General features: G+C 37.4%; 2 protein-coding genes across 3 annotated transcripts in view; both read right to left on the bottom strand.

Annotated features, from left to right (window-relative positions):
- Positions 1–10,216, bottom strand: part of LOC309474187 (uncharacterized protein) — a 51,104-nt gene extending 40,888 nt beyond the window's left edge. Inside the window, exons 1-2 of the transcript XR_014197217.1 lie at positions 7,322–10,216; positions 1,660–1,700 (exon numbers count right to left, since the gene is read on the bottom strand). The gene's annotated coding sequence lies outside the window, so the exon portion shown is untranslated. The remainder of the gene's footprint in view (positions 1–1,659; positions 1,701–7,321) is intronic.
- A 4,097-nt stretch (positions 10,217–14,313) lies between these two features.
- mtss1 (MTSS I-BAR domain containing 1) overlaps positions 14,314–17,169 on the bottom strand; it is a 65,433-nt gene continuing 62,577 nt past the window's right edge. For both annotated transcript variants that reach the window (XM_082136398.1, XM_082136399.1), the window contains 2 exons: positions 16,565–16,836; positions 14,314–15,811 (listed from right to left, as the gene is read on the bottom strand). In XM_082136398.1, the coding sequence (XP_081992524.1) occupies positions 15,170–15,811; positions 16,565–16,836 (914 nt within the window). In that variant the 3' untranslated portion in view covers positions 14,314–15,169. The remainder of the gene's footprint in view (positions 15,812–16,564; positions 16,837–17,169) is intronic.

Genomic DNA, 17,169 nt, shown 5'->3' with positions numbered 1-17,169 from the left:
AATAGTAAAGAGCCAAAGCTGGAGTTTCTACCTGTGTGGGAAACCTGTTTTCAGGATCACAAAATAACACACTCCTGACTAACATTACAGGGGCCTCTAGTGGTTAAACGGCACCATGACGACGAACAGCTATTATTTTACAGTACATTCACTGACTGCCAGTGCCAGTGTCTATTAAAGGACCTTTATATTTCAGGCTTCATTGTGAAGATGTTGTTTGAAGTCTGAGAGGGAACATGCAACTCAATGAGCACTGAGAGGTGGTGAGGGCTCCTGGGGATCTGCCAAACTTCATTACCTCAGCATGAAACACACACACACACACACACACACACACACACACACACAGTCCATGTGGCACTGACTAACAGCATCGGAGTGTGTGGCACTGTAATTGAAGACACAGAACGGCCTCCTTATTCACGTGGCACAGGCTCCGTCACCATGGTTACCAGGACACTAGATACAAGGCCAGCTGCGTTTTGGCGGGAAAACTCCCTCAGAAAAACAAAGCTTTTGTGTACTTTAATATTCTTTGTACTGAAAAGAGGCGAAGAGAATATCTTATTTCGTCTCTGAGAAGGAAGCAAACAAGACAAGTCTTTCACAAATTGTTTGTAATATGCAAAAAGTTTCTTATAAAGTTCATTGTTACGAAAAAAATAATACTGTGGTGATACCATGGTATAGTGATTGTATCAGATGGTAATGCCATGGTGCTTTGATACCATGCACTTACAAAAGAGTGCCAAAAAGTACCATGGTAATAATATTGGACATTTACCATAATAATACTACGGTGTTATGGTATTCGTGAACATACCATGGAGGACAATATATAAACCATGACGCATGAATTTCATTACCATGGTATATTTTTTAAAGTACTATAGTACTGCCATCTGATACTATCACTGTATCAAGGTGTGGTATGTTTTTGTAAGTGGTACTATGTCCAAAAACTTACGTAATACTGCAGAACTTTGAAATGGCACTGAAATCCTATACCATGATGTGGTACTCTATGGCACTTCCCAGAAAACATATTTTGTATGTGTGGTAAGCTAAATATTTTGTGATGTAATTGTGTAACTAAGAAATTTAATTAAAAATAATTTATGGTCACAGTGTGATACAACGAGAAACACATGAAATGAATCAGGCGTTATCGCAATTTGAGAAATTGTTAAAGCAATTTTAGGAAGGGTGTAATAAAACACACTCCACTGACAAACTGACAAACCGCCTTTTTAAAACTGGGATAAAGTCCAAGAGCTGTTAGTCACATGACACTGCTTACCACAATGTCTAGGGGACATTTAACCGATTCATACTTCAAACATAACTGTGGATACTTATTAACTAATTTATTGTACAGTATGTGTAATAACACATATAGACACAGCAGAGTTTGAGATGAATAAGTTATAGCAAACAGAAACTGTGTGCAAGGCTCAAAGAATTAGTAAATCTAACCGTTAGGGCCGTAAAAGCATTTCCTCCCTTTATGTGTCGATTGCAACAGATGCTTCGGGGTAAGGTGGGGGGTAAACTCTCATTCATAAAGACATAATTCTCAGTTTATGACCAGGCGCTCATTACAAAGACTTTACAGAGATAGTCTATCAAAGAATGAAACTTCTGTCATCATTTACTCACTGTTATCTTGTGACTAGTCCCAAACCGTCTGACCTTTTCTTCTGTGGAAAACAAAAGGAGAAAATATGAAATGCAATTATAATTTACATGCAATTATAAGCAATGGGGGCTTAAACTTTCAAGCTTTGAAAAACAATGAAAAAGCACTATAAAACGTGAGAAACACACTGAAATGTATGTCTCCCCCCATTCACATTGGTTCTGTGGACTGGATCAATCAATTCACTGAAAACTCCCAAAAGAACACAAGCAAGACATCGCTACTCTTATGAAGGGTGGATGTCAGATAAACATGTTTCTCATACAAAGCTATCACATGACTTCAGAAGATGCACAAGTTATATGGACCGCTTTTGTGGCACTTTTGCATTGTTTTTGACGCTTCAAATGATTGCAGAAATACACAAACTAGCATTATTCTACACGCTACACACTGTAATAAGTGAACATTATAATACACTTTATTCTACGCACAAGTTTCACCACGTCATAACATGTTTTTAAGCATGAACTTTTTAATGGAGTGGCCAGAAGGACATAGTAAAAATCCTACGGTGGCACTAAAACATGCTCTGGAAAAAAGTGGTAGTCTGCAATTATAATTTCAAGGATCTATTTCACTTGATCTAAACCACAAAAATACTTTCCTTGATGTATTGTTTGTCAGGTTGATATACTCAGATAAAATTAAATTTTGGTTTACAGTCCTGTTCGCATATACATACTATACACTTATTGCAATAATTACAATATCTGGGTAATAACTACCTAACTAACCCTGAATAAAATGGTGAAATATGTTGTTTACAAGCTTACTTGTCATCATGGGCTTGGTGGATGGACTTGACCATTCAGCCCTTTTGGAGGCGCCACTGATAATGTATTTCCTTAGCAACATAACCAAGTGTGAGAGAAGTCACCCACAAATTAGATTCGGACGCCTCATGATGCCCTCACACTCACACGTACAAACACACAAACATGGAAGTGTTCACAGAAACAAGGATGGAAAGTAGCACTACAGTGACTCAAGTGACGTCAAACACTCGACAGCTTTCTAACATTCATGACATTCTTATATACAGTACCATTCAAACGCTTGGGACCAGTTAGACTTCTTATGTTAAAGGGATGGTTCACCCAAAAATGAAAATTCTGACGTTAATTGTTCACCATCATGTCGTTCCAAACCCGTAAGACCTTCGGAACACAAATGAGGATCTTTTTGATGACATCTGAGAGCTTTCTGTCCCTCCATTGACAGCAATGCTACTGACACTTTGACACTTCAAAAAGTTCATAAAGAGATTGTAAAACTAATCCAAATTTTCTGAAGAGACTCATATATGATGAACAGATTTACATTTAAACATTGATCAGAAAACAAACAGAAGCTCAACAGAACCTGATTGACACGCAAGGATAAACCTCATTGGTTCTTGCGGAAAATCAAACATGCGTAACACGAGAATAAACCTCATTGGTTCTTGCGGAAAATCAAACATGCATAACACGAGAATGAACCTCATTGGTTTTCGCACACCACGCGAACATCGAGCTTCTGTTTACCACAACTGATGTGTGAGTTGATAAATGTTTATGTGAATAAAAGCTTAGATTCAGTCTGTTATCATATAAAGCGATTGAGTCTCTTCAGAAAATTTGGACTAAACCGATCAATTCTTAGTTTTACGATCTCTTCATGAACTTTTTGAAGGGTCAGAGTGGTAGTTGTGCAAGTAGTTTGTGTTCCGAAGATGAACGAAAGTCTTACAGGTTTGGAACGACATGAAGAATTTTCACTTTTGGGTGAACTATCCCTTTAAGAAATTAAAACATGTATTCAGAAAGAACACATTAGATTGATCAATAGTGACAGTAAAGGCATTTATAATGTTACAAAAGATGAACAAACTGACTTTTGAATTTTCTATTCTTCAAAGAATCCTGAAAAAAGTGAAAGTTTCCACAGAAATATTAAAGGGATACTTCACCTCTGGAAAGATGAATGTGTATTTAAAATAGGTCATTTATGTAGAAGAAATGTGAAGACATTTTTTTTATTTGGAGCTTTCTAGACTGAGAAAAGCCAGAAAATGTATTTTTGGCTTATGTGGATGAAAGACAACAACTCCCAGAATGCACTTGCTTCGCTGCCCTAGGAGGCCACGCCTACCGGTTACAGAGGGCAGTTGAAAACAACAAGGTTAGGCTACCAGTGAGTCTCCGTGACGAGTCTGCCTGGGATTTCGGGATCGCCCAAAATGTCTGGGATTCGGCTTTTGCGTTCTACAGTCGCCATTCATTATGTTTACTGTGGCGAGCAGGACGAGGCTGACGGCCGCGGGAGAACGGCGCGAGGCCGGTGGCGTCATTACTGAGACGCGCCGGTCTCGCATCTCTCACGGAGGTGCGTGCGGGAATTTTCTTAGCAATGTTAAAACGCACATCAACCGATCACTTGTTTAGCGTTCATGTAAATACTACATTCAGATTCACAGATCGGAATGAATTCAGTTAGATTGAAACAAAAGGTGTGCATGTAAACAATGAATGGCGACTGCAGAAAGCAAAAGCTGAATCCCGGACATTTTGAACGATCTCGCCCGCCGGACAAGTCCGGGAAAAGGAGGATGGTAACCCCTACTACTCCGCTTTCTCCTACTATTCAGCTTTCTCCACAGAACAAGAGCCTGCTAGCTTAGCTTCCAAAGAAAGATGGCTGACACTATGTGTACATTCTGTGAGTGAGATCCCACCCTCTATGGGCGGGTTGAAAACATGCGGAACAGCTCCTCCTACTGGCTGTAGTCTTTAGCCTCTGGCCAGAAAATCCTCCGATGACGCAAAATGACGATTTTTGCGTCATCGGAGGATTTTTTCCAGACAAAAAATACATAAATCTCTCCTCTCAGGGGGATATGAGGGTGGAAAGCACGGTAATTCGAAAATACTACAGGTTTTCTACTAATACAAAGCTTAATGCTAAATCCTGAAGTATCCCTTTAAGCAGTACAGTTTTCATAACTTTTGAAAGGGATTATTATTTGCTATATGCAGTTACCTGCGGAAGTCAAAACTATCAGAATTGAATTTTCTAAAATTCTTAACATAAATGCAACAAAACAAAAGAGAGAGAGAAGTGTGCCGTTATTTCTCTAAGAACAGTTGTTTTGTCTCATCAGTTATGAGAAAGTGTTTTGTACAGCAGCATTTTTAAAGCCAATTATGAGACGGACGCCGGCGTGATGCAGCGATCAGGAGGAGATGAGGGCAGAATCACGCAGTGCGTCAGGGATCTCGGCCATGACCAATCACAGAAGCTGGCACAACTACAGAAGACACGACCAGACAAGTTTATTCAGACCGCATAATGAGAAGGAGGGAGGAGAAAGAGAGAGCACACAGTGAGCGCTCGACTTCAGCTCTGGCACAACTTAAAGGGATCATTAAGCCAAAATTGAAATTTCTGGCATCATTTACTCAAGCTCATGTCATTCCAAACCCGTACGAGTTTCTATCTTCAGTGGAACACAAAAGGAAATGTTTTGAAGAATGTTCCAGCTGCTGTTTTACATATAATGAAAGTGAATGATTACTAAAATAAGCAGCACCATAAAAAGTATCATAAGAGCAGTGTTATTTTAGTATTATTTATATGAACTACTATAGTATTTGTTTGGAATATTTTGAATTAGCTTTTATCTTTTGCTTTCAGTTTTCATTTATTTTACCATGTGCTTTTGTCAAAATGTATTTTTAGCTTTAATACGTTTTTATTTCAGTTTTAGTAATTGGCAACACTTTATTTGAGTGTCCTTATTACACGTTGCATGTATAGTTACTATAGAAATAACTATAAATTATGCATAATTACATGCAACTAACTCTAAAACAAACCTATTTGTTATTAACCTAATTATTATTACTCAATATACGTGCATAACTACACTGTAACACGGACATCATAAAATAAAGTCTAACCCAGTAATTTTATTACTTCAACTTCAACTTAGTTGAGTTAGTTGCCAAAGCAATGACAAGTCATTTTAAGATGATGTTTTTCATCTACTATTTATATTTGATTTATTTATTAATTTTTAATCGTTGTAGTTTTAGTTAACAATAACTGCACTGAATAGATAAGGTACATAATTATACGTTTTTGGTGAATAAAGACTTAATGAGTCTATTGGACACACTAAACTATAAAGACTTAATTTTTTTCGTCCTTGACAGCCCTATACTTACTATATATTGAATGGAAAAGAGCAGCATGAACATTCCTTAAAACATCTTTTGTTTTCCAATGGAGAAAGTAAGTCATAATGGGTTTGTAAATGACATGAGGATGAGTAAATGAAAAAAAAAATTGCATTCTTCGGTGAACAAATCCTTGAATCAGGCTGTGGAGTCAATGCTAATGAATGTTATTGCTTGAATTTACAAAAGACATCAAAGGTCTGTGTGAATGTGTCATAGGTTGATCCTCTCATGGACAGACCTTAACACACACAAGACCGGCAAGGTCACAGATGCATGGATCTATTTGAGCGTTAGGGAGGGAAATCCCAAGGGAAATAACGCAGGTGTTTTTGGTTTAAGTGTAAAACACAAAACATACATGATAAGGAAGAGGATAACTGGAGTAAAGGTCAAGTTCATGGCTGTTTGGAGTGAGTGTGTGTGTGTGTTTTGTGGTTTAGGAAGCTGTTGCTGGTGGATAACGTTCTGGAAGTGAGTCAGTGCACAAGCCTCAGTAATGGGATGAAATCTCACTGACTCACTCTCTCTTTTAAACACACACACTCTCACTCTCTCTCTCTCACTCACTCACACACACACACACACACACACACAATGTCAGAAGCTGGAGCAATCAACTCGTCCCAAATGGAGAAAGAAAGCAGGATTACATAAAGGGTCAACAGATGGAGTTAGAACAACATAAACAAAAACAGATTAAATTGACTGTGGTTACTTTTATCTTTCGTCAGGTAAATGACTCATTTAACCACAGCCAGTGACCCTTCTGTTGCAATACAATGCAATCTATCAATAAGAAGCTGTTACCATGATATTACAATGGCACCAAAACATATTTGGACACTCAAGTCACTCTTCAACAATGTCTGAATGTCAAAACTTCAGTTAACCTAACATATAAAACAAAATGGCATCCGTAACAAAACACATTGGACCTTTTCTCACTAACGTTACAAACTAACTGGTGTCAAGGAGATTTTTAGTGATATAAAGTTTTAGCTTATATTAATTATGAACATGTTACACTTATGTTATGTATAAAAGTATATGTACATTATACTTGCATATACAGTATATTTACGAATATTCCATGCTTAAAAGCTAAACTTATATTTGTGAAATGTTTAGCTTGAAAAGTGTCTCTCTTTGTATTTAATGCAATGCCTTTCAGATACGTTTAAATCGCGGTTTAAGTGTCCAAATACATTCAGAGGCCATTGTAATAATATTAAGTAAAACACTGGCTAGTGTTCATCAGTGATTATCCACAGACCTCCTCCTCTTTTTACAGTAACTCAACTATTCCCTCACATCCTAACAGCTGACAGGAAATTTCGGAGGAAAATAAATAGTTTTCACATGACCACCACTCACACTGGAGTCATTCCTTACTTACATTGTCCTGTGACACTTTACTTTGTTTCCCGGGAGAATAGATTTCACTCCTCCTATTTTGGGAAAAAGCGGACGATGTTCCTGGAAGTGATGACGGATGTAAGATTGGGCCGCGGGTCGCAGCGCCACCGTGTGTTCTTCACTGGAACTGCAGGAGGTGAGTCAGCACTGCAATCACTCAGCAATACCGAGAGGCATTTAGGTCAGATGAGATCACCGAATTATCGTGACCGGTAAAGTTACAAGGCCTCTCTAAAACGCTTAGTCACCGTGATACAGGACCGTCTTACGCAAAGAAGTGAGTCTATTTGTGTGAGTGACTGGTACATATATTATATAAACTGACATGAGACAAAAAACTGGGCTGATTATCGTAACATTATCACATGTAAAAAATAAATGTGCTCCCAAAATATATTAAGACATGTTAAGGATTTTCCATCAGGTTCCAGCCTTTGAAACTGAGAGATTTAAACTATTAAAATTAAATACTTAGTATTTGTGTACAAAAGTCTTCAAAAATAGACAAAACCGACTGAGGTTTGATATAAATAAATATATAAATACCTTTCTAACCCAGGACTGGAAAACCCTGATACTCCTAAAAGTTAATCAGATAAATATTTTGCAGGTATAATGCTGCATTATTAGAAAACAGACAAACATATTGATGACATCACTATCCCCACAAGGGCATATTAATTTCTACCAAATAAAAAGCTCTCTAGACCAGGTCTGGTATGTAAATTTCTCTTATGGGATAAAGTTTTACCTTACCTTCTCATGGTTAAACTTAAAATTAATTAAAATCGAAAAAAACGTACACATATTTCTTATTTTAATTTTTTTAAGCACAAAAATCAAATGTATGGATGAGCACAAATTAATGTGGTTTCCTATTTCCTTTTGAACACTGATATATTTTAACCTTCCATGTTGTTTGAGGCTTCCATATGGATGTTTATATATATACAATGAAAAAAAAAAAATCATACTGACCCCAAACTTTTGAAGTGGTTTACGATTTTTTTGCCTGCTATAACAGTAGCAACTGCATAGCAACGCCCTGGTAACCACTCACATTAACATTATTAACATCACTTACGCACAAGCTTTCTTGTGGTTTATTGCTTTAATTACTACTAATATCTGAAAGTCTAAAAAAAAACAGATTTCAAAATGTCACTGGACACAAACTGGAAGTTCACAATAATTAACACACCTCGTGATCAGCTCACCTTTCAGAGTAAAATGATATTCTTTTACACTCCAGGAGGGCCGTACAGCAGCTGCAAGCTAATCCTACAGTAAAAGGCCGGAGGAGCATTGTGTCAGGAGTGAACGTCTCTAGCAATGTCGAAACCACTGAAGACAATTGAGCCTACAGATGGAGCGGGGGCGAGAAATCCTAGACGCGCCTCAGACAGGTGTGAAGTAACCCAAGATTGAGAATAACCTGAAAAGTATATAAAAATAGTGGTAAAAAAAGAATGCGGTAAGATATGAAGAAACAACTTTCGCAGCAGGAGGGAAACTTCAAAGCGCACCTGCCAGCACGTGTGTGACGGATATGATCAATTATAAGACATCAAAGATGGGCGGGAGATGCTGTCAGTCCTCAGAAGTGCATCTGGATTACAGGTTCATTACACTCATATTGAGATGATTATTTTCCCACCAATGGTTTAGAATTTAATCTAGAGGTGCTAAAAATGACGCTTTATGCATAGATTCAATATTAAAAATGTTAAAGGTATTGGTGATGCACTTTTACTTTTGTTTAAGGGAACAACTGGGTAGCGTAGCCAAGCTGCAATAACCACAAGTGCATCACAACGGACCAACAGAATTCTGGGTAATCCACTCGAAGAAACTCTCAAGTAAATGCTTTAAAAAAAAAAATTTGATAAACATAAATGGGGCAAGCATCTGGGCTAGGCTTAACGCTTGCTCTCAAACGGCATTCAATATATATAAAAAAAAAAAAAAACCCACACAGAACCACTTTAATTCTCAACATCAGAACATTTTACACACACCTTTGTGAGAGAAAGCTGTCATAATGAGCAGTTAATGATGTTAGTTTCGCATTTGGGATTATAATGATTCATCAAGAGTAGAGTTTGCACGATTTGGCGAAAAATCTAATTGCGAATTTTCAGACAAATATTGTGATTACGATTTAAAATGTGATATATAAATAAAAAAGGTCCAGGTTTGCTTGTTAGGCTGCACAATTTGGCCAAATATTTTGTGATTGCATAACAATATGACAATAAAATAATATTTGTACTGTAAAATAGAATGATTTATTATTATGATTATTATTACTAATGAATGAAAATACTAAAATAATAATAAAATATAATAATTTAGGTCCCACTTTAAATTAAGTTGCTTTAAGTACTATGTACTTACATTGAAATTAATAATTCGATACATGTTTTTACATTGTACTTATATTTTAAAAATACCTACATGTAATTAATTTATGTAATTACATTAGTAATTACACTGTTGACCCTTCCCTTACACCTTAAACCTACCCATACCACCACACACCTGTCCCTAACCTTACCCGTATCACACCTCAATAGCAGCAAAAGTGTTTTACAATACAACATGAACACAATAAGTATATTGTACTTATTTTCGATCCAAGTACATAATACTTAAAGCCACTTAATATAAAGTGGGACCATCATTTATTCTACAGTACAACTGTAAAATTACAATACTAATATTTATGGCTGACTAAATTCGTTTTCAAACATTAAACCATCATGGTCTCTTGTTTTCTCTTTTGTCTTAAAGCTTCTCTTTTGTTGAGTTTATAAGCGCTTCTCATTAAACGTTTGGGAATATGGTTGTTGCAAGTTGCCTTCCCAAGTACACGTCTTAAAGGACAAGTTCGGTATTTTACACTTAAAGCCCTGTTTACAGATCGTATCTGATGAAATAGAACGGTTAAGATTAAAATTTGGACACATGCTCCTGTCCCGAGAATTTTAGGTTTATTTCGCTTTTGTGGACCTATTTTGCCAAGCGCGTCACACCCGTGATTCTTCCGTTGAGAGCTTGAATAATAGACACTCCAGCCCAGTTGGTGGCGATAATGCACCTTTGCCAATTGCAAGCAAACCACAGGCATTTCATTGAATACACAGAAGAAGCAGAAGAAGAAGCGGCGGAGTAATATCGTAAAGGTGCTGCGGTCTCACAGCGCGTCCTATACAAGTCAATGGAGTTGGACAAAAACTACGATAAAACCTGTTGGAAAGCATCTTTTTCAGCGATTTTTGAGTGAACATATCAGTGAACACCCCTGACCACTCGGTGAGTTTCACGTCTTTGTAAACGAAAGTTTAATGTGTTTTTAGGACGGAATCTTCCAGTGCACATAGACAACCATTGTGGGGGTGGTGGGGGGGAAGCGAAATAAACCTAAAATTCTCGGGACAGCAGCATGTGTATGGAAGTAAAATAATGTCAAATGTTTTTGAAATAAAAAGCCTGTTGAATTGCACTACTTGAAAAAAATAGGCATTGCATTAACCATGCTTGCATTTTAATGCATTGTATTTTTAGTGCTTACATTTTTATGGGCTGAAATTCAACATGGTTGAATATCTAAGCTGTGAATATTTCAATTAAAAACATTTCAAACACCTTTTCATTATTAAAAATTCAATAATCCATATTCACCTTTCATATTTCACTTCCAAAATATTCAAACTGTTTAAAAATACAACCAATAATATTCAACAGGCAATTTTCGGTCCATTTTATTTCGCTTTGCAAATTCGCTTCCACAAATTCAGAGGTTCAAATTCGACAGGAAATTCAACATTGACGTCCAGGAACTGCAGGAAAAGCAGTAGATTGCCGAGCATACTCTCCATCTGCTGTTAGTCGACCTCACCATCAGATGGTGCAAACGCGCTTGTTGTTGACGAAGACATTCATTCATAAAATGAAAATGATTATCTGTGTCAGTATATGCGGAAAAGATGATAAACACACAAAAGCTGTATTTATGTTTCATTCAATAACTTCATTGTTACTTTCCCTATTCTACATGTCATCAGCTTTCTCTACCATGAACAGGATTATAATCGTTTTCCTCAATACCTCATACTCAAGGATTTCCCTTCCGTTGATACAGTGATATGAAAGACCAATCTTGCACCTTATTAGGGAAGTAGGCTGTAGGCTATTATATAGGCTACAGGCAAGAAGATGGACTCAGAATATGAACTTAACGCGCAAAGTTTCATGCTGAGCGTTTCGTGATATACTGGCATAAAATCAACACATACATATAGTATGCATACGTGTATTGCATTAGCTTAAACTGTCACAGCACTTGCATATTGTCCTCCTATTGTTAGTTTAACTGTAAATCGCTTTGGATAAAAGCGTCTGCTAAATTACTAAATGTAAAATTGGCTTGACATTGGACATTCGCACATTTAGGGACCGTCTCTAAAGTTGCATACAACATTGGCATACACGTTTCTAACTTCAATAGCAAACTTACATTTATTTGAATAAATATCAAAAATCCAAAGGGTGCACATTATGCCTGACACTAAATTAACACTTTACAGTTGGTTTTATGACTGTAAGTCGTTCTATTCAAATGCTATCGGAGTTAGAAACGTGTATACCAAAGTCGTATGTACACTTTAGAGACGGTCCCTAAATGTGCGAATGTCCAACATCAAGCCATCTGTATGCCAATCTATCACTGGGAAACGCTCAGCATTAAGATTTGCGCGTTATTCTGAGTCCATCTGCTTGCCTGCGAGTTTGGTCTTTTACATCACTGTAGTCCATTAAGCTACGTTAAGCGTTGGATATGTCCAGCAGGGGAATCCTTAAGTATTGAGGGAAACCCTAATAGCCTGCATGCAGCACATCGCCACAATATAAAGTTAAGGCAACTAAACAACCAAGAGAAATATATGTCAACCTCAAAAATGTAACATTGGATATCCGCATCGGGGAATAACATTATAATCTCTTTCACGGTAGAGAAAGATGCATGTAGGCTACACAGGAAAAGTAACCGTGAAGACACTGAATTTAACATAAAACAGCCGTCATAATAATCACAAATACACTTACATTGCTGTAAATGAGTTTTATGAATGAATGACTTGTTCTAACTGCTGCTGGTCTTCAACACGCGCTTTTGCACCATCTGATGGTGAGGTAGACTAACAGCAGATGGAGAGTATGCTCGACAATCTACTGCTTTTCCTGCAGTTCCTGGACGTCAATGTTGAATTTCCTGTCGAATTTGAACCACTGAATTTGTGGAAGCGAATTTGCAAAGCGAAATAAAATGGACCGAAAATTGCCTGTTGAATATTATTGGTTGAATTTTTAAACAGTTTGAATATTTTGGAAGTGAAATATGAAAGGTGAATATTAGGGATGTCAACGATTAATCGACGATCGATTAATTGTCGATAATACATTTAATCGATACAACTTATCGATCATCGATTAAGCAGGTCTTTATGCGTGTGCGTGCTGCTCAACCGCGAAACATGTAAAGCGAGCGCGCTGGAGTTATGTTTGGGACCATTTTACACCTTCATCATGACTGTAAGTTTGCGTGTGCATTCGCAGCCTTTTGTTTTGTGCAAATGTAAGTTGTAATACTGTTTATTTTCTGTAGGCCTATCTATATCTGATTTATCTCATATTGGATGCATTTGGTTAAGAATTAACTCTGTAGTAAAGAGTCAGCTTCAGCGCGCGCAGCTCAAACGGCAATGCACGACTAATAATGACTATTGGGACTGTAATATTACATAACATTATAAAGAGAACAATATTGTAATAAAACGTTGTAAATTATTTGGGTTTAGTTGCCGTGTCGCGTTGCTCCAGGAAGAGCGCGTCCACAACATGAGTCGTTCTGAATGAATGGCACGTAACTTAGTTCAAGTTCACTTGTGCATGAATTTGCGTCATTTTGTGCAGATATAATTTGTAATATTATGTTTATTTTGAATATATCTGGTTAATCTCATATAGGACGCGTTTCTTTTAGATAAATAACGTGCTAGCAAAGTGCTCCAGTTTAACGGTAGCAGATTCATTCAGCGCGTGCAGTTGTTCCAGGAAGAGCGCGTCCACAACAGTCACACATTCTCAGCGCATATTAGGTGGCGTTGGTGACACGTTGTATTAGTAGTTATATTTGATTATTAAATAATTAATTTAATTATCAATCACATCGAAACATTTTACAATCCTACTAGCCCTTTATTTATATTTAAAACCATTCTAATTGATTTGGTGAGGAACAGCGTTTTGAGCAGCATTTGCAGACCCTGTCATGCTGTCATAGCCACTGCAGTAGACGCATATCGCAGTATTAAGGCTAACGATTAATCGATTAATTGATCGTTAATTTAAACGACGATCGATCATGGGAATTTGTGAAAATTGACATCCCTAGTGAATATGGATTATTGAATTTTTAATAATGAAAAGGTGTTTTGAAATGTTTTTAATTGAAATATTCACAGCTTAAATATTCAACCATGTTGAATTTCAGCCCATAAAAATGTAAGCACTAAAAATACAATGCATTAAAATGCAAGCATGGTTAATGCAATGCCTATTTTTTTTTCAAGTAGTGCAATTCAACAGGCTTTTTATTTCAAAAACATTTGACATTATTTTACTTCCATACATGTGTCCAAATTTTAATCTTAACCGTTCTATTTCATCAGATACGATCTGTAAACAGGGCTTTAAGTGTAAAATACCGAACTTAAGCAACTGAATCAAGCTGTTCGTGTGTAAAAGAACTCAATGCCACACTTCACTCTGAAACATGAAGGGCATACACATATTAAATTAAATCGAAGCCATTGCGATTTGATAGTCATTCACTTTCTTGTCATGTAATAATAAATGTGTTTAAGAAAGTTTTTGATTCAAAGACAAAAAGAATGCATGGGCCACAAGTTTGAGGTTTTATGAATAGAGTCTTTATAGCAAATCCTCCAGGAGAGCAGGTTTATACGCATCTACGGGGCTACAGCATTAGAGCTTTGGTAAACAAACGATTAAAAATGATTCAGAATCAAACAGATTGAATAAATAACCACAGTGATGCCTTTGTAAGCTCTCACAGTCATAAGCAACACAAATAAGTTCCACTATTCCAGTCCTTCATTCATCCACCCAATCACATCGCTCCTTCCCTCCCTCCACTTCTCTCATTGGCTGCATTCGCATCCAGTTATTGGGCGGATTAAAGGCAGTGGTGCAGTTTTCTGATACCCTAAACTGTACAAAAATAGACGCCTAGTGCTGCTTTGTCTAATTTCGAAAACAAACAAGAAAACAAAATTAATAATAATACAACAGTCTTTCAATTGTTTCACTAATATATACAGAAGGTTTTGATCTCTATCCAGAAAGGCTGAGTGCTTTATCTCTGCGAATACGACAAACAAATAACTTTAATATATCTTAAGCTCCGGAACGTTCGATCTAGATCTCTAAATACATATATATCTGTATTTATAAGTATACATATATGTTAAGCAAACAGCCTGCAGAATTAACTGTAATTTGAGAGGCAACATTCGCAAGGACACGGCAAAACGTTTGTTCTTCGAGCACAAGAGTAGTTAAATCAAACGTCTTTTCATGTGGCAAAAGACGCACATTAGTTAACAGTTTTGCCTCCACTTTAAAAAAAACAACAACACAAAACTGCAAAAATAAAAGGCACGGGAAAAAAAAAAGTCACTAAGCGAAAAGACGGAGAAAGCAACCATTAAAAGGCCACAGACAAATTAAAAAAAATAAAAAATCAGTTGAGATGGTTGGGGGTGATTAAAGGTGCCGAACGATCGTTGGTGAGTGTCCGACGTAATTTGACTCCTCTGCGGATCAAACTCAACATGTCACCTCCGCTGCCCGGATCAGGAGCGCTGTCGGGATGGTCCACGCCGGGCTGGGAAGAATTGGCCTGCCCACGTTCAACTGGCACGCTGGAATTATGAGCTGCCATGTTTTGAATCTGCTTCTGCTGACACTGACGCTTGAGCTCTTTCTGATGTAGCTCTTGATATTGCGACTCCTGCGCGTGGTTATATTGCTGCAGGTGATTGTACTGTTGTTGATTATATTGCTGTTGATTGTGTTGTTGCTGATAGTGGTGTTGCAGCTGTTGTTGCTGATACTGCCTCTGTTGCTGTTGGTGCAACGCATACTGCTGTTGCTTATTCATTTGATACATCGGCTCTGCACTTCCCACTGGTGGCTGGCCAGGGAACATGGAATAGTACGGAGGCGGCATTGCACTCAGACTCTGAGTCGATGTACAGAGATTATGTCTGATGTGAGCCAGATCAGAGCCAGGTAACCTGTTACTCTGAATCACCCCGGGAGGGCCCATGGTCTCCTCACTGCCGCTCAGGCCGGCGGTAGAGACAGATGCCTTCAGCGGCACCTACAATTACAATGAAAAGGTTCTTTGATGATTAAAAACATTCAATAGAACTCAGTACAAGGATGTTAAAAATGCTTATGCAAAACATCTTTAATATTATAAACAAGCTCAACATTTTTACAGGATTCCATCTGGAATTTCTATTATAACTTCAGAAGAACTCTACAAGAACTTTCCTAAGAATTAAAAAAAGATCCCAATTATTGATTTGGCTCTTGTTTAATTCTTCCAATACTACAGGATTAGAACCCTAGTTGTATTGCGTTAGAATGATAAAATACTGGATACTACTCAAAAATACAGTAAAACTGTAATACTGTGAAACATTGATACAATTAGAATAAGAATCAGAAATCATTCTAATATGCAGCTCAAGAGACATCAGTCAAAAACAGTTATGCTGCTTTTTGTGGGATTTTTGATTAATCGAAAGTTCAAAATAACAGAATATTTTGAAATAGAAATCTTTTAACAGTACAAATGCCTTTTATACTGTCTTTTGATCAATTTACTCCATCCTTGCTAAATAATAGTATTATTCATATCAGTATAATCAAATCAGAAAGATGCTGTAAGATTATTCAAATCCTGAATGAAATGTATGTAATCGTAAAAGTTATTTTGGGGAACTCTTGTTTGAAAATAATGCTGTGCTGAAATCCTTTAAGAAAATCCTTTTGGATTGGCTACAAATTATGATAGATAACCCAGTAGGTCTCCTGTACATTCTTCAAGTTTCAGAAGATGAATAACCTGTGGTGTGGAGATGGGTATAGGCACTCCTCCACTGATGGTTCCCCGGCGGATGTTGGGCTTGCTGGAGGGTTTCCGGCGGATAGTGGCCGTGTGGGGTCCTATAGGCTCCGGATCCATCAGCAGACTGACGGTAGACGCCGGCCTCTTGCTTATAAACATTTTGCGGTAATTGAGACTTAAGTCGCTGTTGCGAGGAATTGTGGAAGATTTATCAAATTCAGACTGGCTGTGGGCGTCCTCTCCTCCGTGCAGAGAGATGTAGTCATAGTCTGAAAGAGAGGAGAGTCACACACCGCGTTAATGTTGAATGATAGCACTTATACATTGTTTAGAAGAAAAAACAATGAAATTAAAAAAGTAATTGAAGCTGAAATTACATATGCAGGGAATGATAGTGGAAGAAAAACAAAACAAAAAAGCGGTTCATGTCTCAAAATCTGAAGTCAGGGCTTAACAATAAAGACAGCCCAATGGCGTGAGAGTGTTTAGGGCCCGTCACAAGCTCTTTCAGGACAGGGCTGTGCTGTCACTACATCTTCCCTTTGCTGATCAGTACATGTGTTTTTATGCCTTGCAAACTTGCCTTACCTTGTGTGAAGTTT

The sequence above is a fragment of the Leuciscus leuciscus genome (genome assembly GCF_965113295.1).
Source record: "Leuciscus leuciscus genome assembly, chromosome: 14".
NCBI lineage: Eukaryota > Metazoa > Chordata > Actinopteri > Cypriniformes > Leuciscidae > Leuciscus > Leuciscus leuciscus.
The sequence above is the reverse complement of the archived record's forward strand: the minus strand, read 5'-3'. Positions and strand labels throughout refer to the sequence as shown.